The sequence below is a fragment of the Anastrepha obliqua genome, chromosome 2, assembly GCF_027943255.1.
Source record: "Anastrepha obliqua isolate idAnaObli1 chromosome 2, idAnaObli1_1.0, whole genome shotgun sequence".
Lineage (NCBI taxonomy): Eukaryota > Metazoa > Arthropoda > Insecta > Diptera > Tephritidae > Anastrepha > Anastrepha obliqua.
Window position 1 is genome coordinate 59,240,991 of NC_072893.1, and position 24,802 is coordinate 59,265,792.

Sequence of the window (24,802 nt, forward strand, 5' to 3'; positions counted from 1 at the left end):
CGAATGGGTTGGTGCGTGATTACCATTCGGAATTCACAGAGAGCTCGGTGAAAGCAAAATTAATAAAAAAAAAAAACATTTTTCTAATAGCGGTCGTCCCTCGGCAGGCAATGGCAAACCTCCGAGTGTATTTCTGCCATGATAAAGCTCCTCATAAATATATCTGCCGTTCGGAGTCGGCTTAAAACTGTAGGTCCCTCCATTTGTGGAACAACATCAAGACGCACACCACAAATAGGAGGAGGAGCTCGGCCAAACACCTAACAGAAGTGTACGCGCCAATTATTTATTTTTTTATTTTTAAATCAAAATTGATTGACTTCAAAGCAAAACCTCTTAAAGTCACATAAGTTGTTTCGTCGAAAGTCCATAGAAATATAGAGTATCGAAAAGGTATAATATTCTAAGAATATTGTAATTGAATAGACTTAGCAGGTAGCCCCAAACAGCGAAACATCGATTCCAAGCACGACCCGTTTAGTACCTGGCATAATTTTAAGAATCGAAAAAAATAATAATCGAAACAATTTTAAGAAAAGTAATGAGAATTTGTATCAGACGGCCATGTCGAGAACGAATTATGACAAGAAAAGGAATGAGAATTTGTATCAGGAATAGGGGCGGTCATGTGAACTATGGTGAGTAAAAAAGATTAAGTTGTTAAGTTTTTTGTTTTAGTTAGATATATTTTTATAATTTGTTCCTTCTTATTAAATTTTAGCCTCCACTAGTTGAGCTAACAAATCGCTATGGGCTACTTCTTTAATTTAAGTTTTACGCCTTGTTAGATAGCTTAAAAAAGATACAGAATAGTTTCCATACAATTTTTTTTAATGATGTGAAGTTGGGACCAGGTGAAAAACATAAATTCAAATCTTAATCAAGCAGTCATTTTCAGCCATCAGGGCTTGGTAAAAATTTTATTGGTAATGGTCAAAATAAGTATTTCTGTCACTCAAAATTATTTTCTTTTATTTAGTAAAAAAGTTATTCAAAAACAAGATTGTTGAACTTTTCTCTTATGAAATAAAATATACGCAATGGTTAACTCTGGTCGCCTTTGTGAGATTTTAAAGTCCAGCAGCGCAAAAAATGCGCTAAAAAAACTGTTTTTAGAAGGGATAAAATAGAAATATATATAAACAAATGTTATGCATTGTTTATTAGTACTTAAACTTTATAAAAAAATGTATTTTAATTTTTCTTTAGAAAAATTAGCATATAAAAAATCACGTGACCCAAAGTACAATGAAAAAAAGTTGCTCCGCGGTCTGCATCACTTCTTCTTGAATAGTTGATGGATCTGTAAAAAGTAAACAAAATACTGCAAAATAAAGTTGTAGTTATATTTGTCGAGCCAGATTTTTGAATTTCGAAAAATTTTGCAATTTACGTCATTTTAAAAAAAAGTATGCGGTTTACCTCATAAATGTAACACTTCAATTATGTTTATAAAATTTTTATCAGAAATATCAAAAATCTGGCTCGACGGAGTATAGAGAAAACACTTTCGAATATTTAAAAAACCGCTTCAAAAAATATTAAAAACTGTATGAGTTATCATGCAGACCGTGCCGGAAAAAGTAGTTTCGACAAAGAGGAGTTTAAACTACACTACCTGTGCGCATCAAACTCTCGTCGGGCAGTTACATTTTCTAATATAACTTTGTATCTATGGGAATTTTTTACTAACGACTTCCACAGAAATACGTCTAATACTATAAAGAATAATAATCTGTAAAAAAAATAATTTTCTCAAAATTCTGGACGTACGAAACCCCTTAGAAAATTAAATTGATAAGAAAATAAAAAAAAACTGAGTCTGTAGAAGTACCATATAAAATCTATAGTTTTAGCTGCATATGCATATAATTTTTCGTGGATAGCAAAATACAAACGTACATTTATGTGTGTGGTAATATATATCAAAATGTTTGGGGCGATGAAAACAATCGATTCAATATCAAACTTAATCGTTAAATCGATTATTAAAAATTGTAGCGGGATTTTGGTATAAACATCGTATTCTTCGTGTGAAATTCACAAGTGTCAGAAATGATTGACTTATAACGCCATTTGCAAAAATTATAAATCTTACGATAGAGTGATTAATTTTGCGCCATCTTGTATTAAGAAAATATTTATTTACCCGGCGGTTTCTACCTATTCAAATTATTCTATTTCCTAAATTTTACAAAATTTTACCTAAATGTGTTTTTTCGTTAAGAAAGTTGCGGCCAAATAGAAAATTATTACTCATAAATCTATACTCGTACATCAACATGACTTTGTTCCCCTAAAATAAACTTTCGTAAATTTAGCTTTATCACCAATAAAATATTATGCTCAATTGGATATTATCTATATGGGCTTTGTCCAAACAATTCAGAACCGCACATTGCCTTATGTATGCAGATGATGTGAAGCTATTTTTGATTACATTGATCTCAAATTTGATCTAAACAATTTATTGCTTGGTGTTCCTCTTGAATGCTGATATATTTGTCTCGTGAATTTTGGTAAAAAATCTAAAATAATAATTTTTATGCAAATCGCAACAACACAATCAAGGACCTGAAATACATTTTTTATTCAAAACTCTAATTTTCCGGTCACGGGGACTATGTTGTGTCGAAAGCTTTCACCATGATCGGCTTCATATATAGGAATACGAGAGTTTGGGAACGCGGGAGCGAGGGAGATATTAACATTTTCTCTTATGGTCAAGCCGCGATCAAGGCCCTGATGACGCAATGGTGCAGATCCAAATTAGTCAACTCCTGTAAGGAGGAGATCATTTGCTGATGAGCTTGCCAGGAAGGAGACTGAATTGGCCTTAGAGACCTCCTACCCGGTCATCGGCATCCCCCTGACAGTTTTTAAAACTGCACTAATTATTTCTCAGGAAAGCGCAGAAAAGATGGAGCTCCATTTCAAAAACCGTTTTGCCGCAGTACAATATACGGAGGACTCAGAAAGTCCTTTGGACTCCTCGCCATTCAATTTCCAAGCTCGTAGCTGTGACACTACAAGATCGGCACATACGGGGAAAAGCTAGGGTTACCATTTAGCCCCCATTGCAAAAGTCGTGGGGACCTTTCAGAGAAGGGGGCTGTTGAGCACTTTTGCCTGTAAATGTCCGGGCTTGGCAGCTAGACGATTAAGGTCACTGGGTGCTCCTATCATCAATCATCAAGGTCAGGTGTTCATCTGCTAAAAATTGTTATGGTTTTTTAGAAACGATTCTATGTCTTAATTCTTAGTTCCTCTTTTTGAGGAAGCTCATAATAACTCGCTCACAATTACCACTGACTCGTTTTTCTTCTTGTCCTAATTTCATTCCCATTGGAAACGCCAGCTCTTCTCGTTTCGTATTGGCAACGTTCATTTTATTGTTAAAACAACAACGTTAAAATATTTTTGCGGTCTGCCTCGACCACTATTTGAGGTAGAAGGTTGTGGTTTGACCATATCAGAAAATTCAAGGTGTCCCTGAAACCAATTACCATTATTGAACGTAAACCGCTCACAATACCTTTCCGGCTTGTTCCACTTGGCTTGAACTCTGAATCAGGAAACATCCGATTTTTTGATTTTTTGATTTTTTGATAGAGAGTAAAACTGGGTTTGATAATGTATAGTCATTTACTAATTCTGAAACATATGCTAACAATGAATCAAAATAAATATAAGGTCTTAAATAATGTCTGAAAACTCACTTTTCAGAAGTTATATATCGTTTCTCAAAGAAAATTATTATGTAATTTTGAAATATCGCACAGTCCGTACTAGCTTGGCGTTACATTGGTTTTTGGAAGCCACTTAAACTTTTTCTTGTGCACGCAGTTCTGCTGAAAAATGCTTTTTCGAGTAGCGAGACCCATCTTTTCCCTACACCTGACAGAAAACCGCACCTTTTGCATAATACCACAAATGCGAAATAACGAACCAGCCAACTAGTGATCTCCCTATATGCTTAATGGTGTTCTGCACAGCATGTGGTTAGGTTGTACATATTTATATGGGTCTTTGTAGTAGTAGTTGGTCCGGCGGTGTGAATAGAAATGGTTGAATTTAGTCCCATCAGACAAAATGTGGATGTGAGCCGGAGGTATGGATGAGAAGTTGGTCGAAAAGAAAATGCATCTCCCTCCGAATTGTCATCCTCCTCGCGACAGGAAGCACATACCATATTTGGCTTTTTATGATGTCTATGCTATCCATATGTTGGAATTGTTCTTTGTTATCAGTCCAACTAGCAATGGTAACTCATTGCTACTAATCTTGATATTGATAAATCTTGAATTCCACTACCGCCATCTTCGGCTTTTCACTTATCACGCAGGTGTTGAGACTGCACCTTAAGCATATTCATTATATAATCCTTTCAGCAATGACGTATTTAGCTCTAGTTTCCTTATTTCACACTTTCGTAATAATTGGCTTATGCCAAGAAGGAATAGTCCAATCATTGAGTAACACATTTTCAGGAATATACTTCAATTCTCTGGAAATGGTAGTTTGAGTTTTGCAAAGAGAAAAAAGTCAGCTAGAGTCATATCTGTTAATTGTTGTGCTTTTTCGATGGCATTTTGTTTATTTTTTGTTTCTTTGATGTTAAGCTAATGTACTGTCTAAAAATGGTATGATTTATTAAGACAGCATAGACGATGAAATATCAATATCTAAAGAATTGACAAGCATATTTAATTCCGCACATGCCCTAGTGATAGCAATAACCTCACCATAAATAGATTTGGAGAAATCAATATTTATTTATTTCTTTATTTTAATAATCTACAATACAAATTACCTTACAGACTAGACACAAATGTAAAGAAAAGCAAGCCAAATTTGGCAACTATAATATTAGTAATCAATATAAATACAATATTATGTAACTAAATTGAATTTTTTTTTACAAAATTACAATTGCAATTACAAGCTGGTATTGCATAATGAATTATAGTCTCGAAGTGCGCGAGAAATGGTTGCATTACCCCTAATTTTCCCCATAAAAAGAGTAAAAATTTCGAAGACTTCTTTGGGGAGCATTAAAACTTATCCGCTCAAGTAGATCTGGACAGTCTACGATGCCATTAACAATACTGAAAATAAACGAAAGTCAAAGGACTGTCTTTCTCTTTTCAAGAGATTCTAGATTTATTAGCTGTAGCCGAGAATTATAGGATGGAACAGCCGACTCAAATCGGAGGGAACGTAATGCTTGCTTAGGAAACATTTTTTGACCGCGTTCTATTCTATTAATCGAGAGCTAGTCCCAAGGTCTCCAAATGATAACAGGGTACTCTAGGCGAGAACGAGGAAGAGTCGTAAACAGCAGTTTATAGGTATACGGGTCAGAAAATTCATTTGTATTGCGACGGATGAAGCCTAGAATCGAATACGATTTTGAAAGAATAAAATTAATGTTTTAACTGAAGGAAAATTTTGTATCGAATAATACTCCAAGATCCTTAAACTCTGTCACACCTTGTAGTATATCATTTGAAATGGTGTAGGATGTGCTAAAAATGCACTGACGCCTCTAAAATGTTAAATGAAAACATTTTTTAATATTTTAGGACAGACGAGATCTTTTGCATCAACGATGAAGACTGTTCAAGTCGAGTTGAAGCTTCTGAGCATCCACTGAGTCTTTAACAGATGAGACGATTTTTAAACCATCCGTGTTTCGAACTGTTAAGTTTTTGGTCAGAAATGTCCAGAATGTTAGCTCTGTGAGATGATGTGTTATCGTGATGTGAAATCCGTGAGTTCGTTTTCATAGATTTGGCTTTTCTTGGCGAGTTTTTTTCTCAAACGCCCCTAAAGACCCATATAATATAGGGTGGGCCATGTAAAATTTGCTTTTTGAATCGGCTATAAAAAAAAAAACTAATGAATATTTTTCCAAACTTTTTTTTTTATTTCGAAGATTGAACATTGTCATTTATGAATAAAAAATAATATCATTCAAATGACTGTCACGTCTGGCTTTACAGTAGGCCATTCGATCAACCCAATTTTTAAGCACATTTTCGATTGTTTGGGCTCCAATTTCATGAATGGCAACTTCGATTTCGTGTTTTAAAGCATCAATCGTCTCTGGATGGTTCGCATAGCATTTGTCCTTAACGGCTCCCCACAAAAAATAGTCCAACGGGCTTAAATCACAGCTCCGAGGCGGCCAATTGATATCGGAATTCAAAAACGGTAGCCAAAAGTTCGAGTGTAACTTTGACAGTGTGACAAGTTGCACCGTCCTGTTGAAACCAAATGTGGGCCATGTCATCCTCTTCAATTTTTGGAAACAAAAACTCGTTGAGCATGTCACGGTAACGCTTGCCATTTACTGTAACCGCGGAAGAAGAAGAAGACTCACCACCTTGGAAATAGGTTTTCAATATTTCCCAATTTTGTTCAAGCGTATAGTGTCCCATTTCGTAAATGTAAAATCTTTAAGTAAATTATAATATGAACACATTTCACATGTCATTTGTGTTACCATTCTCAAAAAAATAGGTGGTTCAAAAAGCAAACGCTATATGGCCCACCCTGTATTATTTATTTACCGTCAGAACTTTTTCTATTTTGACAATACTTTTGTTTATATCTAAGAACAACCAATTCTTACAGAGTACTAACACAAATTAAATAAGATTATATATAAGATTTCAGAAGGTTAATGAAAATGTCAGTAGACAAAGAAAAATCGAACTCGATAAGAGATGAGATCTGGTTGAACTCATTAAAAGCGCATAAAATTCCAATAAGAAGGGTAGGAATTTCGCAGTTCTCCTCTCTAGTTGAAGAGCACCACAGTCAAAATCTCCCTTTAAATGCAGGTCTGAGATCTAAAAGAAGTAAACGAGCATTATATGATGGAAGACGTTCAGTAAATCGTAAAGAACGTAAACCATATTTTAGAAAAACTTTTTAAATTTACTCAATCCGCTTATTGAGAATTGTCGATAAGGCCACCAAATAATAGTAAGCATACTCAAGGTGAGAGCATACATAAGAGGAGTAAAGCAATTTTAATGTGTGCGGGTCCGAGAACTCCAAGCTATTCCGCCGAATGAAACGAAACGTGTCATAATATATTATTTAGAAATGATAAGGATTACCTTATGTAAATTTCTTATTAAAAATAACACCGATATTTTTTAACTGATCAACAGTCTGTAGAAGCATTTTTTATATTTGAGCGAAGAAGAGAACTAGCGCATCACGAATAAAGATACGAGAAAATTTTCAAGGCATCAGCGTGCAACAGAAACTGAGCAGATGAAAGGCAAGAGTAAATGTCATTAACGAACAATACGAAAAGGAACGAATCTAAAATACTGCCCTGGACGACATTGCACGGAAGGATCAATACAGACAACCCACCAGGTATTACTTAAATACGACTTAGGCCATTGCAAAAATCATTGAGTGAAAGCCTAGGATGGATCAGTATCTCATTAGAGACTCATCGAAAGCTTTGGAGAAATTCGTATAAATGCAGTCGACCTGACATCCAGAAGAAAACGCTGAGATACAGTATGCAATAAAAACTGCAAGGTTCGAAACTGTAGAACGCCCCATGACAAAACCATTTTGGTTACAGCAGATTCAACATTTAACGGATAATAGCTTAGAAATATTAGAGAGTTTCGATATAGGCCTGTAATTTCATAAATCATAATTCACATTTGAAAATGGAATGGGATATTTTTGCATGAATACTGCAGAAGTTGTAGAGACGAGGAAGGGGAAGAAACAGTAGAACACTCTCTTACGGAACTATCCGGTGTTGGGATAAAACCTATCCCATGCTTCAAGAGAGAGTCTAATTGGCTCCATGAACACTAACAGTAAGGTTCTCATGTCACACAGTGGTACCACAACGGATCTACATGGTTTAAGTGAGTTTGGCTACTCTAAGCCGACTGCCACAGAAACCTAACCTAACCTAAATGGAATGGAAGTTACCGAAGCAACTTTTCAAACATCAATAAAACTCACTAAAGCGAAGTGACATATTGAATAGTATTTCTAGAGGTACAACTAACGAATGACATTCTTTTAACAAAAGAGTCGAAATACCGTCAATGTCCGCATTAGAGGAATGTTTTAGTTTAAATATAGCAAAATAATTATCGTCAAAACATAGAATTAATACCAAATTGTGGAACATCAACAACACACACAAAATTGGATCTGAAAAAGTCTGCGAACAGATTAGCAGGTAAACTAGAAGTGCTTGCAAATTTGTTATGGAAAAAGGCAGTCGATAAACACGACTATTTCGACTTAATGAAATTCCCGAACGTCTTAGGGTTGAACTTTATACTTGAATCAAAATTAGCTATGCCGTTTGTGTAAAGGAACTTGTCCAAACAGTTGAATTCCTTCATATAATGCTGGTATTTATCATAGGACTGGCTGTGTAGTGTGAACATTTTTTTTGTAAAACTTGTTCCGTAGATTCTTTAACTTTTTTAAACTCTTTGTGTACCATGGCAGCCTTTTTACTACTGGAAAATTCTCTGAATGGGGTTTTTAAGTTATCAGTTCCTGGCACTTTTCTGACAGAATCTGCATTTTGAGCATCCCCTTCAAACTAGTTATGGTTCGGTATTTACCAGAAAGCACTATTTCAGGGCTAGAGATTTTTCCTAAAGGTAATACCTTACATTTTGTGTCTCTGTGAATGTGTGTATGTGCGTTGAAACTTAGTTTTTAAAATACGAGTACTTTAAAATTCTCCTTATGACGATGGCACTGAATCGTATATTTGACTAAAAGTATAGCGTACTTAGTTTCTACTTACTGTAGATAACTTTGTTCATACGTTCATATGTATGTACGTATGTATGTTAATATATACCTATGGACTTACGTATAAGAGATTATACTATGATACATTCGGCACGGAAAACGTTTGCTTTGGTTAAGTTTGGCTGTATGACGACTGATTAATACTTACATATTTACGCACATACATATGCACATGTGTGCTCTAACTGAAGTGTATGTATCTGCGCACTATCTTCCCAGCAGGTAATCGATTGCGTAACATATACAATAATAGTAGCATTAATGCATTTTTATGGATGTGGTGCATTTACAGGGTCCGTCACTCGAAGTGTAACCAATTAAAAAGACCATACATTTACTTTGGAAAATTACTTTTATTCAATTCAAAGTAAAAAATGTGTGAAAATAACACAAAATTAAGAATCAATTTACTTTTGTTCGATCAGACCACCTTTTGCCTTGACTATGGCCTTGAGACGGTCCAGAAACGAATCGCAATTTGCCCTAATGTGACTTGCAAGTATTTTGGCCCACTCGCGGACAATGGCTTTTTTCAGCGCCTCGAGACTGGTGAATCTTTTACTGCAGACCTTGCTCTCCAAAATGACTCAAAGAGAATAATCCATCAGATTCGCGTCTGGTGAATTTGAGAGCCGCTGGTTGGACGTTATGAAGTCCGGAATGTTGTTTTTTAGCCATTCTTGGTTCACTCCAGCTATGCGAGATGGTGCCGAGTCCTGTTGAAACGTCCATGGCTTGCCACCGAAATGTTTGTCTGCCCACTTTGAAAATACTTTCCCGCTAATATTTCGCATTTACCTTGTTGCCAGGCCCGATGAAAACGATTGGAGAGTGCCCATATGCGGTTACAACGGTCCAAAGTACCTGTGGCGGGTGCTGCCTCCTGGTGGCCAATAGATGACTCAAATTCTCGTATGAACGCTCGGTCAAATAAACTCTATCGTTTTGGGAGTTTACGAATTGCTCAATCTGAAAAAATTTCTCATCAGAAAACACAATGTTCGGAAATTGCCCGCTTTCGGCCAAGGGAAGCGACTCCTTCGCTCTCTCAAGTCTGACTTGTTGCTGCTTTGGTGTGAAATCATGTGCCATTTGGATCTTGTAAGGCTTGACTTTGAGATCATTTTTCAGTATGCTGCTGATGCGCCGGATGCTACGGTCAGATATTTTCAGTTCTTTCGCCATTTGATTGGTACTTCGTCGGAGATTTCCCTCAAGTTGCTTCTTCACTTTCTAACCATTTCACGTGACGTTGCAGTCTTTTGATGACCACCTCCATGACGTTTCACGATGCTACCCGTATCATTGTAATGAGTAATGGTACGATAAACAATCGAGCTCACGAACAATCGCTGGTTATGTGTGGTCCAGCCAAATATAATGTAATCACACTATTACGTTTGAAATCCATTACTGATTTTCTTTTTTCGCGTTTACTCTCGGCAAAATGCTTCTGCGCGCTTGTGAACAATATCCTGACTGTCATTTAGACAACTAACAGACAGCTGATGTCTATGCATCAGCTGGGCCAGCGGTCTGAAGTTGGTTACACTTCGAGTGCCCGACTCTGTAATAAATATGAGTTGTGATCATTGGAAATTTTAATAAGACCTTATAATGGGATAGAAATAAAATATCGAGCCTATGGCCTCCCCAATTTACGCAAATGCTCTATCCGTTCGCCTTATGTGACAATTGCGCCCGCTTTCAATGACTGCCCATAGATTATTGCAATCGGAGTAACCATTAACTTTGCTGCATAAAACTGGTTTGTAAAAACATTTTCTGGGATTTAAAGGGGTACCAACTTAAAATTAACTAATTCTGCACTAGACAAGAAACAGTCCGTTTTAGTACTAGGTATTTACATACATACACACATATATGAACATATACATAAGTAGGACTGTGCAAAACTCATTTTAACATTTACTACTGCCTGTTCTCCCCTCCCTATTCTATGGATGTAAACGGGATCCATTCCGTTCTGTTTGCCAATCCGTCTGTGTACTAAGGGTATATTGATGTTCGCTTGACTGCCTTTTGCTTTCAGGAATGGCGGATTTAACTTCGCAATGTTAGGAATGAAAATGATGATGGTGGTGGTAGTGATAGTAGCGGTGATGGAGGCGATGGTTATGCGCCTGTGCGTGAATGAGTGTGTGGGAGATTGCAGGTGGTTTGTTGGCTGGCGGGCTAGCAGCCCAGTCGGTTCGTTGGTTGGTTGGTTGCTTGCTTGTTTTCTTGCTTGATTTTGTGTAGATGAAAATGTGTTTGTAACTGAACGAATGGTGGGCGGAGTAACTCAATTAAGGATCCATTTGATGGCGAATACACACACATACACGTACATACATACAGAAATTGGAATGAATACGAATATACGCTCATATTTATACAAAAATATACACACACATACATATGGAAACACAAATTTTCTCTTTTCGTATTATTTGCCCACTTTCTTCTCTTTACGATTTTTCTGCATTTAATTCGCTCGTTGTTCGAGGCCAGCAGCAGCCTTTAAAGTTAACTAACAAGAATATTTATATAAAAATTCAAAGTCAACGAATATTCGTAGTCGTATAAATCACCTTAATTATATGAGTATGAATTTAAAAGTGCATGCAGCGGATGTAATCAAAATTAAATGAATCCAAATTTAATTTTTCGGTTTTAACAAATTTTGGTTTCATTGACCTACAAAGCCGTGGAAATGTTTTTCACACAAATTGTTAAAATATTGCAATTAATTCCCATCTAACTTGTTCGACCGGCGTAGCCGAATGTGATGATGCGTGACCATCATTCGGGAGCGCACAGGTTCTAAACTCGCTGTGGACACGAAACACCAAATGACTTAGCAAATTTTTCTAATAGCGGCCGCTCCTCGGTAGGGAATGGCAAACCTCAAAGTTCTTATTTGCCATGTAAAAGCTCCTCAAAAAACACCATCTGCCGTTCGTGGCGTAAAACTCTAGGTTCCTGTATTAATGGAAAAATATGAAGGCGTACACACAAATGGGAATAGCACCTCGGCCAAAGCAGCATGCACGAAAAATATCTATGTATGTTTCTTTTGAAATTAAATTTTAATTTTTCAATTCAAGAACTGTAAGATGCTCTAAAAAAAAGTAAGAAAAGCATGAATGTTTATCAACATCATCTATTAGCGTTACAGCCCAGGGTGGGCTTTAGCTGCCTCAGCAATCTTCCTCCATTAAACACGATGCAGCGCTAGAGATTTCCAGTTTTTGGCTTAAACTAATGTCCTCGGTGGGATTATTGCCAAGTTGTTCTTGATCTGCCACAGTGCCTTGATCATAAAGGATTGTGGTCCAGCAGCTTTTCTTAAGGGGTAACACCACTGTAGAAATTTCAAAAAATTGATTTTTTTTTATAAGCTTAAAAAATTCTTTGAACCTTTTAAAATACAGAACAAAAAGTTTTATACGTTACCGAAGTCTATTTCATAAATATTTTAAGCTTTTAACCAAGCGTTAGTGACTGCTACCTAACGACTTCTCCAAATTTCCAAACTTTGAACGCGTTTTTCTCAAAACACGTTTTCTGAAATTGGCACGCAGCATAACTCAAACAATTTTAAAGATTTTTAATCAGGTTTTTCACTACGACTGTATGATAACCTTCTTAAGAGAAGAGCGTAGGGTATTTTCGATAGATTAATTTAAACGATTGTTATAATTATTTAAGTGCCGTTTTTTTAGTCCAAAAAGAGTTTTTTTCCTTCAAATGCTTGCTTATTCCACAAAAATAAATATTTTTTAAATCCCCTACGTGTTTCTCTAGCTATTCTTATCTAGATTAAGAAAAAAAATGTTTCTTTGTTCCAGATTAAAATTTGCACCCTCTGTGCTGCGTGCCGCGGAGTTCCTTCAAGAGAAACCACATTACAAAAATGTCTCCAATGCCGTCGATCAAACTTTGTAGTTTTGTATTTTAGTATATAAGTAATAACTTCCCAAATCAGAGTGATTGTTTCCCCTTTCCTTCTATACAAACAAATTCTTTAAAAATCGTGTTTATTTTACGCGTGTACAGTGGTGTTACCCCTTAAGCGCTTCTCGTTTGCAATATTCATGCTGCAAATTTCGATTTATATATATCGAGTTTGCACCTACGTGAGAGAGATCTTGATTTCAGGAGATTTATGTTGTCGTAGTATGTATGAATCGCCGCCATTATCCTCTCAGATATACAGTCTTACATGCTGTTGACGTTACTTACTAATACGCTGAGATATATGAATTTGGACACGCTCTCAAAACTCAAGTCTTCGATGTAAATAATGCTTATACCTATGGCCGGTTCTCTCAATCTAGTAGTTTTTTTTTGTTTTTTGAATATTAATGAAATCTTATATTCCTCATTTCTTCCTATCTTGATAATATTTAAATAATTGTTTGAAATTCTTATTTTCTACAATGTGCATACAAATACAGTCATTGACAGCTAATTAGAAACGCGATATTTGGCTTGTGACTACTTTCCTTTTGTTTTCTTAATTTTTCATACATGTTTTATAAAAATATCACTATACAATAAACAACATACAAATCAAGTTTCAGACTTTATAAAAAATGTATAAAAATTTAAATTCGATATTTTCACACTTTGTATTCAGAATTTGTAGACATTTTCTAGCTATGAAGTTTCACAGGCTATAATAAATTTAGAAATTTTTAAATTTTTTAGTGAACAGTAAAACTGCGTAACCAAATTCTTTTTTTAAATCCTGTTTAAAAATTTTGAACTTTTGATGAAAATTTGTCGAGCATTTATAACTCTTGTATTTATTATAGAATAAACTATATTTTTATAAAAAGTTATTGAAATTAATAAATAAATAGGTAAATAGTCAAAAGTTGTCAATATGTTGTGTTTTTATAATTTTTCAACCGGGATGTATATTTACTGTGTGTACAACATTTTTTTGTTTGGTAAATCAGTTTAGAGATGTTTTATTCTTTTTTTTAAATTAGTCAACAAAAACAAGTTGCCTTACAGACCAATACAGGTGTTTTAACAAATAATATTAATCCGTGAGCAAAAAATCTAACAAAACACACTAGCTGAAATTATTTATATTCATAATTAAGAAGTTTAAGGTCGGTAATATACAGTTAGAAGGCCAAAAAAATGCGAATTTTTCAGAATTTTTTTTGAGAAAACTTTTCAATTTATTGATCTCAAAATTTGTACACATATTAATCTAGTAATAATTCGAAGGAATAAACAAAATAATTCTTTTATAAATGGCGGTTTCTCAAAAAAAGAAATCGATTTTTGATCAAAATTTCGGCCTTAAATTATTAAAAAAAAAATATATGTATTTATCGGTGAGAAGAAATTTTCGATTAATTACTAAAAAATATATTTAAGAAATTCGTGTTAAAAATCGGTTTAGCCGTTTTCGAGTAATGTTGGTCACTGACCTTGAAAACACCATTTTGAGAAAAACGCGTTTAAAGTTTGAAAAGCACTTTACAAGCACTCTGAAACGTCGTTTCAAATTTGCGTGTAACTTCGAAAATACTCCTCAGAACGATATTAAATTTTCTGTTTGTATTCTTAAATATTTGTACATTAAGAAAATAAAATAAAGAAAAAATCGATACAACTGTATATAACCCCAAGAAAGTCATGAAATGCCGCGCATCTCTTAACGAGACGACTGAGTCGTTTCACCTAATGCTAACATGGGTTCCTGGCCATTGTGACATTGAGGGAACTGCAAAGCCGATGACATAACGAAAATCGATACCAAATTGACTGATGAGTACATACTAGACAATGATATAGGTATACGCTTGCAAACAGGTAAACTACGTACCCGCGAAGAAATTGTAAGAGTAGCGAATGAGAGATGGCGTAAAGAAGCCACTTGCAAAATCGCCCGACTCTCCTGTGGCCGACTCTCAATGCTAAACGCACGGAACTTCTACTAAGAAGACATAAGCACAGTCTTAACAAACTGATTTGAGTTATTACGGGGCACTGCCAAATCGGTAGGCACGCCAAGAGAATGGGTGTGTATACACGTGACTTCTGCAGAAGTTGTCTAAACAAGAAAGAGGAAGAGACAATCCCGCACCTTCTGTGTCACTGTACTCCTCTATTCACACGTAGACTCGCTATCTTGGGTGGGCAATCCTTTAATGAATTGGTAGATCTCGGCTGTGTCGAAATTAAGGATCTTACAAAATTTTTGACAAGTACACATTGGTCTTAGGAGGGATAAGGGATAGTTCCCCACGCGACATCACAATGGACCACGAGCCTGAGTGTGTCCCACAGTGGTCAACCGCTTCAACCTAACCTAACCTAACCCCAAGAAAAGTCAATCTCAATAGATTTGTAAATAGTATTTAATTTGGTTAGAGCTCTCATGACGGGTGCATTCCTTGTATACAGAGTTCTTACAAAGCCAATATGGTGAAAACCTAAATTAAGAAATCCTCTGGTTAGAGTATTAAGATAGATTCGCTCCAGAAGGGAGGTGCAATCTACAACACCTTGCATACTATCAAACACGAAAGATGAAGACAAAATTTATCGCCGAGGCTGTAGAGATTTCAAATTGAATAGTATGAAGGTGAAGGGGTCATGAAAACGAAGTGAATGTGGAGAAAGCCAATGAAAACTGTTGAATACATTCAATTCGAGTTATGTGACAGGTATGATAAGGTCTGCAGATGAAGAATGCATATTCTACTTTAGTACTAACAAATGATATATGGAACAATTTAAGAGTATAGCACAAGATTTATGTACAAGAAATGACATAATTCATATGACTAGTAAAAGTTCTTGTATGTACCTTATGGAGGAAAAACCTCTCAAACCTATTAAGTAGTAACAACTGCGCATGTCACAGATAATGTAAAGATCCCGATACCCCAACCATGACGAGGTGAGAATACGATAACGCGGCTAAAGAACAGCAAAGCCTCGAGATTTACGGACGGCTGAGTTATTCAAACATGGTGGCGAGAAGCTGATAAAGTGCATGCATTAGTGCTTATGAAAATATGGACGTATGAAAGCATGCCTGCCAATCCACAAAAGACTTGGAAAATCTACAATCGGCCAAATATTCACGATACGCCATGTCTTGGAAAAGATCCATGAAAGCAGAATCGACACACACCATATTTTTGTCGATTTTAAAGTTGCATTCGACTGTACGAAAATGAGTTGCATATATGCCACGATATCTGATCCGCGAAACTAATATGGCTATGCAAAATGCCGCTGCTCAATACCAGCAATGCCGTCAGAGATGGGAAGAACCTTTCCGAGCCGCTTGATATCAAACGAGGTTTCAAACAGGTGACTCGCTGTCGTGTGACTTCTTTAACCTGATGGTGGAAAATATCGTGCGAGCCACAGAACTCAGCCACAGTTTTGTATAAGCGCGTAGAATTGCTGGCGTATACGCTAGCGTGTTGGCATCACCGGCCTTAACAACCGCGCTGTTAGTTCTGCATTTTTCAAACTGAATAAAGAAGGAAAGCGAATGGGTCTGGTGGTGAACGAGGACAAAACAATATACCTCCTGTCATCAAACAAACAGTCGACGCACTCGCGTATCGGCACCCACGTAACTATTGACAGTTATGATTTCGAGGTTGTGAGATACTTCGTTTATTTAGGAACCATCGGTGTTAATGATAACAATGTCTGCCTGGAAAACCAACGTAGAGCCTCTCTCGCCAACAAGTGCAATTTGGACTAAGTAAGCAAAAGTCCTGGTAAAGTCTTCTCTAGACTAGATGATTACATCCGCTTGGAGTGTTTGAGAGAAGGATTCTGCGTAAGATTTTTGGACCTTTGCACGTGGTAACGGCGAATATCGCAGACGATGGAACGGTGAGCTGTATGAGCTTTACGACGACATAGACATAGCGCAGCGAATAAAGATCCAGCGGCTACGTTGGCTGCGTCATGTCGTCCGAATGGATATAAACGCTCCGGCTCTGAAAGTATTCGATGCGGTATCAGCTGGTGGTAGTAGAGGAAGAGAAAGGTCTCCTCTGCGTTGGAAAGATCAGGTGGAGAAGGACTTGGCTTCACGTGGTGTATCCAACGGGCGCCGGTTAGCATGAGAAAGAAACGACTGGCGCGCTTTGTTAAACTCGCCCAAAATCGCTTAAGCGGTTATCGCACCAATCAATAAGAGAAAGAAGACAGAATAGGACATATCAAACTCTCACACAAATACCTTCTTACAGAAGGTCCCCAGCAACAGTGGCCCCACTTTTGACAGAATCAGAAAGAAATACTTCGGATCCAACAAAGCTTTTGTTTCTGTCGCCAATATGACGGATTTAAAATTATTTGCTTATAATAACGCAGATTCTTTTATCGAAATATTTAATTGTGGGCTCTGGCAGCTAGAATTCTTTCACGTATTAGTTTTCGAACTATATATTAATTTTAATAAATAAATGAATAAATAAAATACTTGTACGGCAAACCAAGCAACAAATTGGTAAGCATTAATTATCGTCCGATTAATTGTTTATATTATTTTCACAACTCAAGCCAGCTTAAAAAACGTTGGGGGGAATAAATGTTTTTTTCTGTATTTCCATGCCGTGTTAAATACTTTTTATTTTAAACTATGTGTATGTATATTATTTGGATTAAAGACGCCGTAAATTTTGAAAATTGAAAATATTTGATTAACTTTTATTGCAGGTTTGGTTTCAAAATCGACGCGCTAAATATCGAAAACAAGAAAAACAACTGCAAAAAGCATTGGCGCCATCTGTGATCCCCTCGTGCAACGGTATGATGAGAAATATTCAAGGATATAGCGTATCGCGTGGTTATCAACCCTACCCGCATCACAATTCAATAAATCGATATCCGCAGGTGTGTATACTACACTACTTTGACTAAACGCACAAATGTTTGGCTGTGTGAAATAAATGTTATACACACACAAATAAGTAACGGGTGCTTTTTAGAGATATACAGTGAACCAAAAAGAAACTGGCACACCAATATTCAAGAAATTACACTTTATAAATTACTTACAGATTTTTAAGAAATCACTTACGTTGAATATAAATATTTCATTTTTAACTATTCAAAATGCATAATTTTTGGTTTAATATTAACGGTAACTCCGTTTATTTAAGTAATAACAGCATAATATTTCAGCATAATTTTTCAAAGTCAAACAAAAAGTGGGACACCCTAATTTTTTAACATATTTAAGTAAACAGTGCGTATTCCGTTATTTTTGTATAAGTGAAATCAAGGTGAAGTTCAAGGTGAAATACAAGGTGAAATCCAAAATAAGCAAGACTGAGTTAAAATACAAACGACAGCAGCTTTGTTCTGATAACTTCGAGTTTATTTATTCAAAATAGTCCCCTCTAGCCTCGATACACTGATTTGCGCGATCTAAAAGCTTTTCGAAAGAGTGTTTCAAGTCATTGGCCGAAATGTCCTTCATGATGTTGGTACTAGGGGTGGGACTATTCGAATAAAAATTATTCGAATAATAAAATCTTTTATTCGAGAGGTATTCGTAATTCGAATAATATTTATTCGAATTTTTTATTAGTTTATTCGAATAATGCTATTCGAATACCTCACTATTCGAATACCTCACTATTCGAATACCTTACTATTCGAGTACCTTACTATTCGAATACCTTACTATTCGAATATTTTTGGTAAATATTTATTTAGATTAGCGGACTACTAATCGGTTTATGTACAAGTGCATGCACCATGAGAAGGGCCAATGTAATTTTTATATTTTTAAAAGCATTTTCTCCCTGATGTAAATGAATATATAGTGAGGTATTCGAATAGTAAACTATTCGAATAGTGAGGTATTCGAATAGTAAGGTATTCGAATAATGAACTATTCGAATTATTTGAAACGAATAGTATAATGTTTATTCGAATATTATTCGAAAATAATCCCACCCCTAGTTGGTACAATCCTTTTGGATTGCCTCTACAAACGCAAAACGTTTTCCTTTCATGGCCAAATACAATTTTCCGTATAGGTAGAAGTCACAGGGAGCCATATCAGGTGAATACGGTGAGTGATTGATGCTCAAAATGCGATTTCTAGTCAAAAAATCAGTCGATTAGATGGAGCATATCATGCAATAAACGCCAGCTTCCTCCTTCGTGGTATTTAGGGCGAATTCGACGAATGTGATGCAAGAAACGCTTCAAAACGCCAAATAGAAGACTGCATTGACGATTTGGCCCATTCCCTTCAAATCGTAAAAACAAATGAGCATCGACTTGATTTTTGACTTCTCCAAGCGCGGTTTTTTGGGTGGTAGCTCATCTGGGGCCTTCCATTCGGCACTTTGACGCTTAGTTTCAGGGTCAGCTGTGGAAGTGTCATTCCAGAATTTTTAAATAAAATTAGGATACGTAGTTTTAGTACCCAATAAATTTTAGTATAACAAAATGTAAGTTTGAAGTCGCTCAAATTTTTCTGCATTTTTGATAATTTTTTATCGTCAGCATTTCTTCGTATAAAAAAAAAAATGTCGTGCGTTCGTTATAGGTATGAAGGAAATGCGCAACACTTTCAGGAGAAAAAACTATCACAAATGAACGAGCATTTTTAACTACTTCAAACGTTAATTCTATTGAATTTTAATTCATTAGCTATATTCATAAACTATTAAAATTCAATAGACTAAAAAATTGTCCATAAAATTCTTATTATAAATTTTGAAATTTTAATGAACATTTTTCGAATATTTACAAATCTTTACAAAGTCTGAAATTTGATTATTTGTTATCGGTTACAGAATAAACTATATTTTTGTAAAAAAAAAATATTAAAATTAAGAAGTAACTAAGTAAATAGTCAAAACGCGCCACTCTGTGGCGCCTTTATAATAATTTCGGATAGTGCATGAAATAAGGTTCTATATTTCTAAAACAAAAAACATCCGTTACATTAGGTACATAATAAGGTATCTTTCGCCATCTGAAGTTGTACAATAAACAAATTTTAGAAAATTATTGATAAAAAATTTGTGTGTTTTTCTTTCAGGATCTTTTCCAAATGGGCGCTTCCTCTTATCCCGGCATGACGCAGCCTTTCTCAATGACACATGGCACCAATATGGGTTCCGTCGGCGTACGTCAGGATTCCATGGGTGAGTATACCCCACAAAAGGGTACATACCTACCTACTAAATTAGTTAGCCAACATTCAGTAATTTTTCTAGCTTAGCTTGCCTTCCATTGTGAGAATTTACAAGTAGATCACAGCGGTAAATTTAAATATGGCCATGATATGAATTCTGACTTACTTATATAAGTCATATATCTGTAGGTACTCGTACATAACAGGCAGATATATACATACATACATATGAGATTCAGGTAAATCAAGAAGTCTACTATCAGGAAATTATGCATTTATTTTCTTGAATTTATCATACATGAGCAAAAGTCTCATTCGCATTGGCTACATTTCCGTTTCTTAAATTGAAGTTCCTCCGAAAGCTCCTTAAAGGAGCATATAAGAATATTTTCTTAGCTTAGAGAGGAGAGAGGTTAAATAAAATCAATTGGTTGGTGTTTTGGCACCTAAGATAATGGAAATGGGAAATGAGAAAATAACTTATTTTATTGCATTTGAATCGTTATTACCTTTCAGTGAGACGAGCTCGAGTAATCACTTAAATAAATATGCGCATATGTGTGTATGTAGGTGCGTGTATTCATACATTTTACTAATACATTTACGGAAGTAAAATTGATGAGATGAGGAATATGAAGGCCAACAATCTTTGAATCATTTTTTTGGGATAACTTTTATTGAAATAGCGAAGGTTTGTGAGCATGAAATAAACGTGAAACGTTAGGTTACGTTAATGTAAGAAAAACAAGAAAATACTACGTTAAAAGTAGTTAGTAAACAAAAAATCTAGAATTATGTCAGTTCAACAGCTGATTCTGTAAAATTAACGGGAAGCCGAGGATGCAATAGTTAAGCATCGTGAGAAATTGTTTTTACAGGTCAATTCTGTTTCCGAAAAATCATCACCAAAGCATTGTCATTGGGGGGAAGAGGTATAGCACAATAAAGCACATAAAAACAGAATCCAAAGTTTAAGAAAAGTAACCCAGTATTTTTTTAATTCAAGATAAAAGTATATAAATATAAATAATTGGCGTGTACGAGTACACTTGTGTTAGGTGTTTGGCCGAGCTCCTCTTCTCCTATTTTGTGGCATGCGTCTTGATGATGTTCCCCAAATGGAGGGATATAAAGTTTTAAGCCGACTCCGAACGGCAAATGGCTTATTTTATGAGGAGCTTTTTCATGGCAGAAATACACTGGAGGTTTGCCATTGCCTGTCGAGGGGCGACCGCTATTAGAAAAAAACTTTTTGGGGTTTCGAACGTACGCACTTCCGAATGATAGTCACGCACCAACCTATTCGACTACGGCAATAGTTAATCCAAGATAGTTTATTTAAATTAATTAAATTGTCGTTAATACATTTTTCAAAAGTAACTCACGTTTATTTCACAGTTGCAAACAATTAAATGAAAAGTTAACAATTCACTACAGCAAATGATTCGTCTTTGAAAAGAGTATCGCACAGTTTCAAGCTAAACGATTCCGCAACGTCTCATCTTCGTCTTCGCTTGCACTCTTTCTGCAACTTTAGTCTCATAGAAAATCTCTTATTTCCACAGTGCTGAGGTCACCTAACTCATTGAAGAATTTCTTACCTAGAATGGCGAATTTTCGCCAGTATATAGCAGAACAGTGGCACAGGAGGTGCACAATCGTCTATTCCTCTCCACATCTTGACAGCTTCTTTAGAATTAATGGTCCTGCTCGCCTAGCCTCTGAGCGTATCTGTCTGACAGTGCCCCGTTATCACAGAGATTAGTGTGCTATATAAGTAGACTGTGTTTATTTTGAGATTCCCGACGTTTGTCATTAAGAATCGGCCACAATTGACTGGATATTGGTTGGGTAATAAGTTCATAACGTTTTTGTGTTTGCAGTTTGGAGAAGGAGAAGCAATCATTCGATAAAACTCTTTCTGTTCTACAAAACTATGTTAAATGTATTTTTGAGTTACTTACTTTTTCATTAGTTTTGAGGTTTAGAAATGGGATACCCAGGAGCTAAAAATCAACATTTTCAACAACTGCTCTAATTTGCTTTTCATCGAGGTCAAAGAGCTGTGGAAGCAGCCCGGGACATTTGCGACGTGTATGGAGAAAGTGTCATAGGCGAGTCTACAGCACGAAAATGGTTTGCAAAGTTCAAAAATGGCAACTTAGACGCGTCCCGCAGTGGCAGGCCTTCTGATATCGATGAAGAACGTCTCAAATCACTTTTGAAGAAGAACGGTCGCCAAACCAGTCGTGAATTGGCGGAAAAAATTAGCTGCGATCATAAAGCGATTTTCAACCACATTCTTTCAATGGGATTTGCCGAAAAATTGGGAGCCTAGTTGCCTCACGGCCCAACAAAAAAAAAAAAACAAAGAAAGTCACTTTCAAATTGCTGGAAATTGGAAAATGCTTGAAACGAATGCCACGATTAAAAAGGATCTCTATATTGCCCACCTACACCGCGTAAGTGAGGTTATTCGTCTGAAAATACCTGATCGACATGGTCAAACTATACTCTTTCACGACAACGCCAGGCCCCATATTGCACAGTCGTCAATGCCGCACGCCAAGAGCTCGAATTTGACGTCCTTCAGCATCCGCCGTATTCTCCGGACCGTGCACCGACCGCTTACTATCTTTTCCGCTGCCTGTCAAACCATATGAAGGGCGTTATCTTCAATAACAAAGAGGTCCTTAAAAATGGGCTCAACCACTTTTTTCACACCAGATCAGGCGGGAGGTGTGAAAAGATTGTAAGCAGCAACGGCGAATATTCAATTGATTAACTTATTCATAATATTGTTTTCATAATTATTGTTTTTTGTTTAAATAAAAGGCTTCGGTAAAAACACTACGAACTTATTCCCCAACCTAATGCATTTTTTTCCTTGTTCACTCCATTCGGGAGCATAGGGTCTCGACAAGACCCTCTTGCGTTGGTTGCGTTAATCTATTTGATTTCCTAATTCACATACATATTTAAAAGAAAATTAGATAATTATAATATTATTTAATTTTTTTTAATTTATTTCTTTCACAGGCATGTCACCGGAAGATGAATGGTACAACAAAAGCTTATCTGCCTTGCGTATGAACAGTTCGCACCATCCTAATTTGTCAGCGCCGATGTTGCAATATCAAACATAATCGAAGACCTTTGACGACTTCTTTTAAAATACAAATGTTGAGTTATAAAATGCGAACAGCAAGCAATTTGCTGCACCAGTCAATATTTGTATTTTAAAGGAATGCCGTCAAGTGATCTGTGCGATCTGTTTTATGAAGAGTGCCACCCCAAAGCAGGTGCAAACTTGTTACATATTTTAAAATGCCCATAACTATAAAATTATACCTAATAATAAAAACAACAATAACAATAATCATAATAATAATAAAATAATAATGATAATAATAATAACAATAACAATAAAAATAATAAAATGGGGAATACGTAAAGGTGTGTGAGCAGAAAAGGGGAGGGATATAATTTTTAAATAACAGTATTAATCAAAATACACATATATATGTGTATGTATGCATGTACAAGGTGGCGCACAATTAATCACCCTATCTTAAAATTTATAAATTTTCCAAATAGCGTCGTACATCAATCATATTTGACACTTGTGAACTAGACAGCTGCAGCATACGAACATACAAGCAATGGAGCGCGTAAAGATCAAAATAAAGATTTCCATCACTCAAATTCTTTTTTTTTATTTATTAAAAAAGAGATTCCAAAAGGAAATTGGATTATTAATTTTGCGCCACCTTATATATGGTATGCCCGTTATTACGCGTGTATGTACATATGTACATATATATGCATACAAACGCATTCCTCCGAAAGGAAAAATTCGACCGTTTTACAAATAAGTAGAAGAAAAAGTACTAAATAAATATAGAATTCATGAAATTTTATTGTAAATAATCATAGCGTTAAGAATCCACACAAAAGTTGAGCGATCAGAAAAGTGCTTCGCACATGTTTGTATGTAAATGTATTGTAATTGCATGTTTGTAATATACTATGGGAATTATGCCAGACTTTTATATGCGTATTGATTTTGTTGTAATTATACGCAATGAAAATATAAATCTAATAAATAATAATTATAATTATATTAATATGTAGGAAATACGAAATGGAAATGAAAATGAAAATCAAATGTTATCTGCGACCAGATGATTTATATGAAAGTAGCGCATTAGCGTTTTCCGACATCTCAACAACAGCCAGCCCCTACTAAGCATTGCATTTGAATTGTTATGATACTATTTCCGATTCACAACCCTGCATTTTAAAGAAAATCTACTCTTTAGCAAATAATTCATTGTATAAAAAAATAAAATAATGGAATGGAATGGAAAGTGTAATTTGTGCTACACACTTCAGCGTACAGTCAGTCTGCTACATCTCTATTGTAATAATTCTAATATTTGTAAGTTGTAGCTAAGCAATGACTAAATAAAATACCAACTACTTAAATATTTGATTAAAAAATTTACACTATTTTATGATTTAAGTCCAGAATATTCAACAAATATAAAATGCAATTTTCCCACTCTATGTTGTAAAATAAAACAAATAAAAAAAAACGATTATTAAATATAAAATTGAATTGAATTCAAATTTTTTTATTATTTTTCTAGGACTAAGAGTTTACCAGCTGCAATGGAGACAGAAATTCTCACGACGGTCGCTTCTACCTTACCCGGCCGACTCGGATTTATATTCGAGCAATGGTGCCCGCCGTAGCCAAATGGGCTGGTGTGTGACTACCATTCGGGAGTGCGTAGATTCGAA

General features: G+C 35.6%; 1 protein-coding gene across 2 annotated transcripts in view; it reads left to right on the top strand.

Moving 5' to 3' along the window:
- LOC129238627 (homeobox protein unc-42) overlaps positions 1–23,221 on the top strand; it is a 51,781-nt gene extending 28,560 nt beyond the window's left edge. Inside the window, exons 4-6 of one of the 2 annotated variants that reach the window (XM_054873709.1) lie at positions 17,554–17,730; positions 19,901–20,027; positions 23,036–23,221. In XM_054873709.1, the coding sequence (XP_054729684.1) occupies positions 17,554–17,730; positions 19,901–20,027; positions 23,036–23,142 (411 nt within the window). In that variant the 3' untranslated portion in view covers positions 23,143–23,221. The remainder of the gene's footprint in view (positions 1–17,553; positions 17,731–19,900; positions 20,028–23,035) is intronic. The other variant, XM_054873708.1, reaches the window with a different exon arrangement.
- Positions 23,222–24,802: the final 1,581 nt, after the last annotated feature.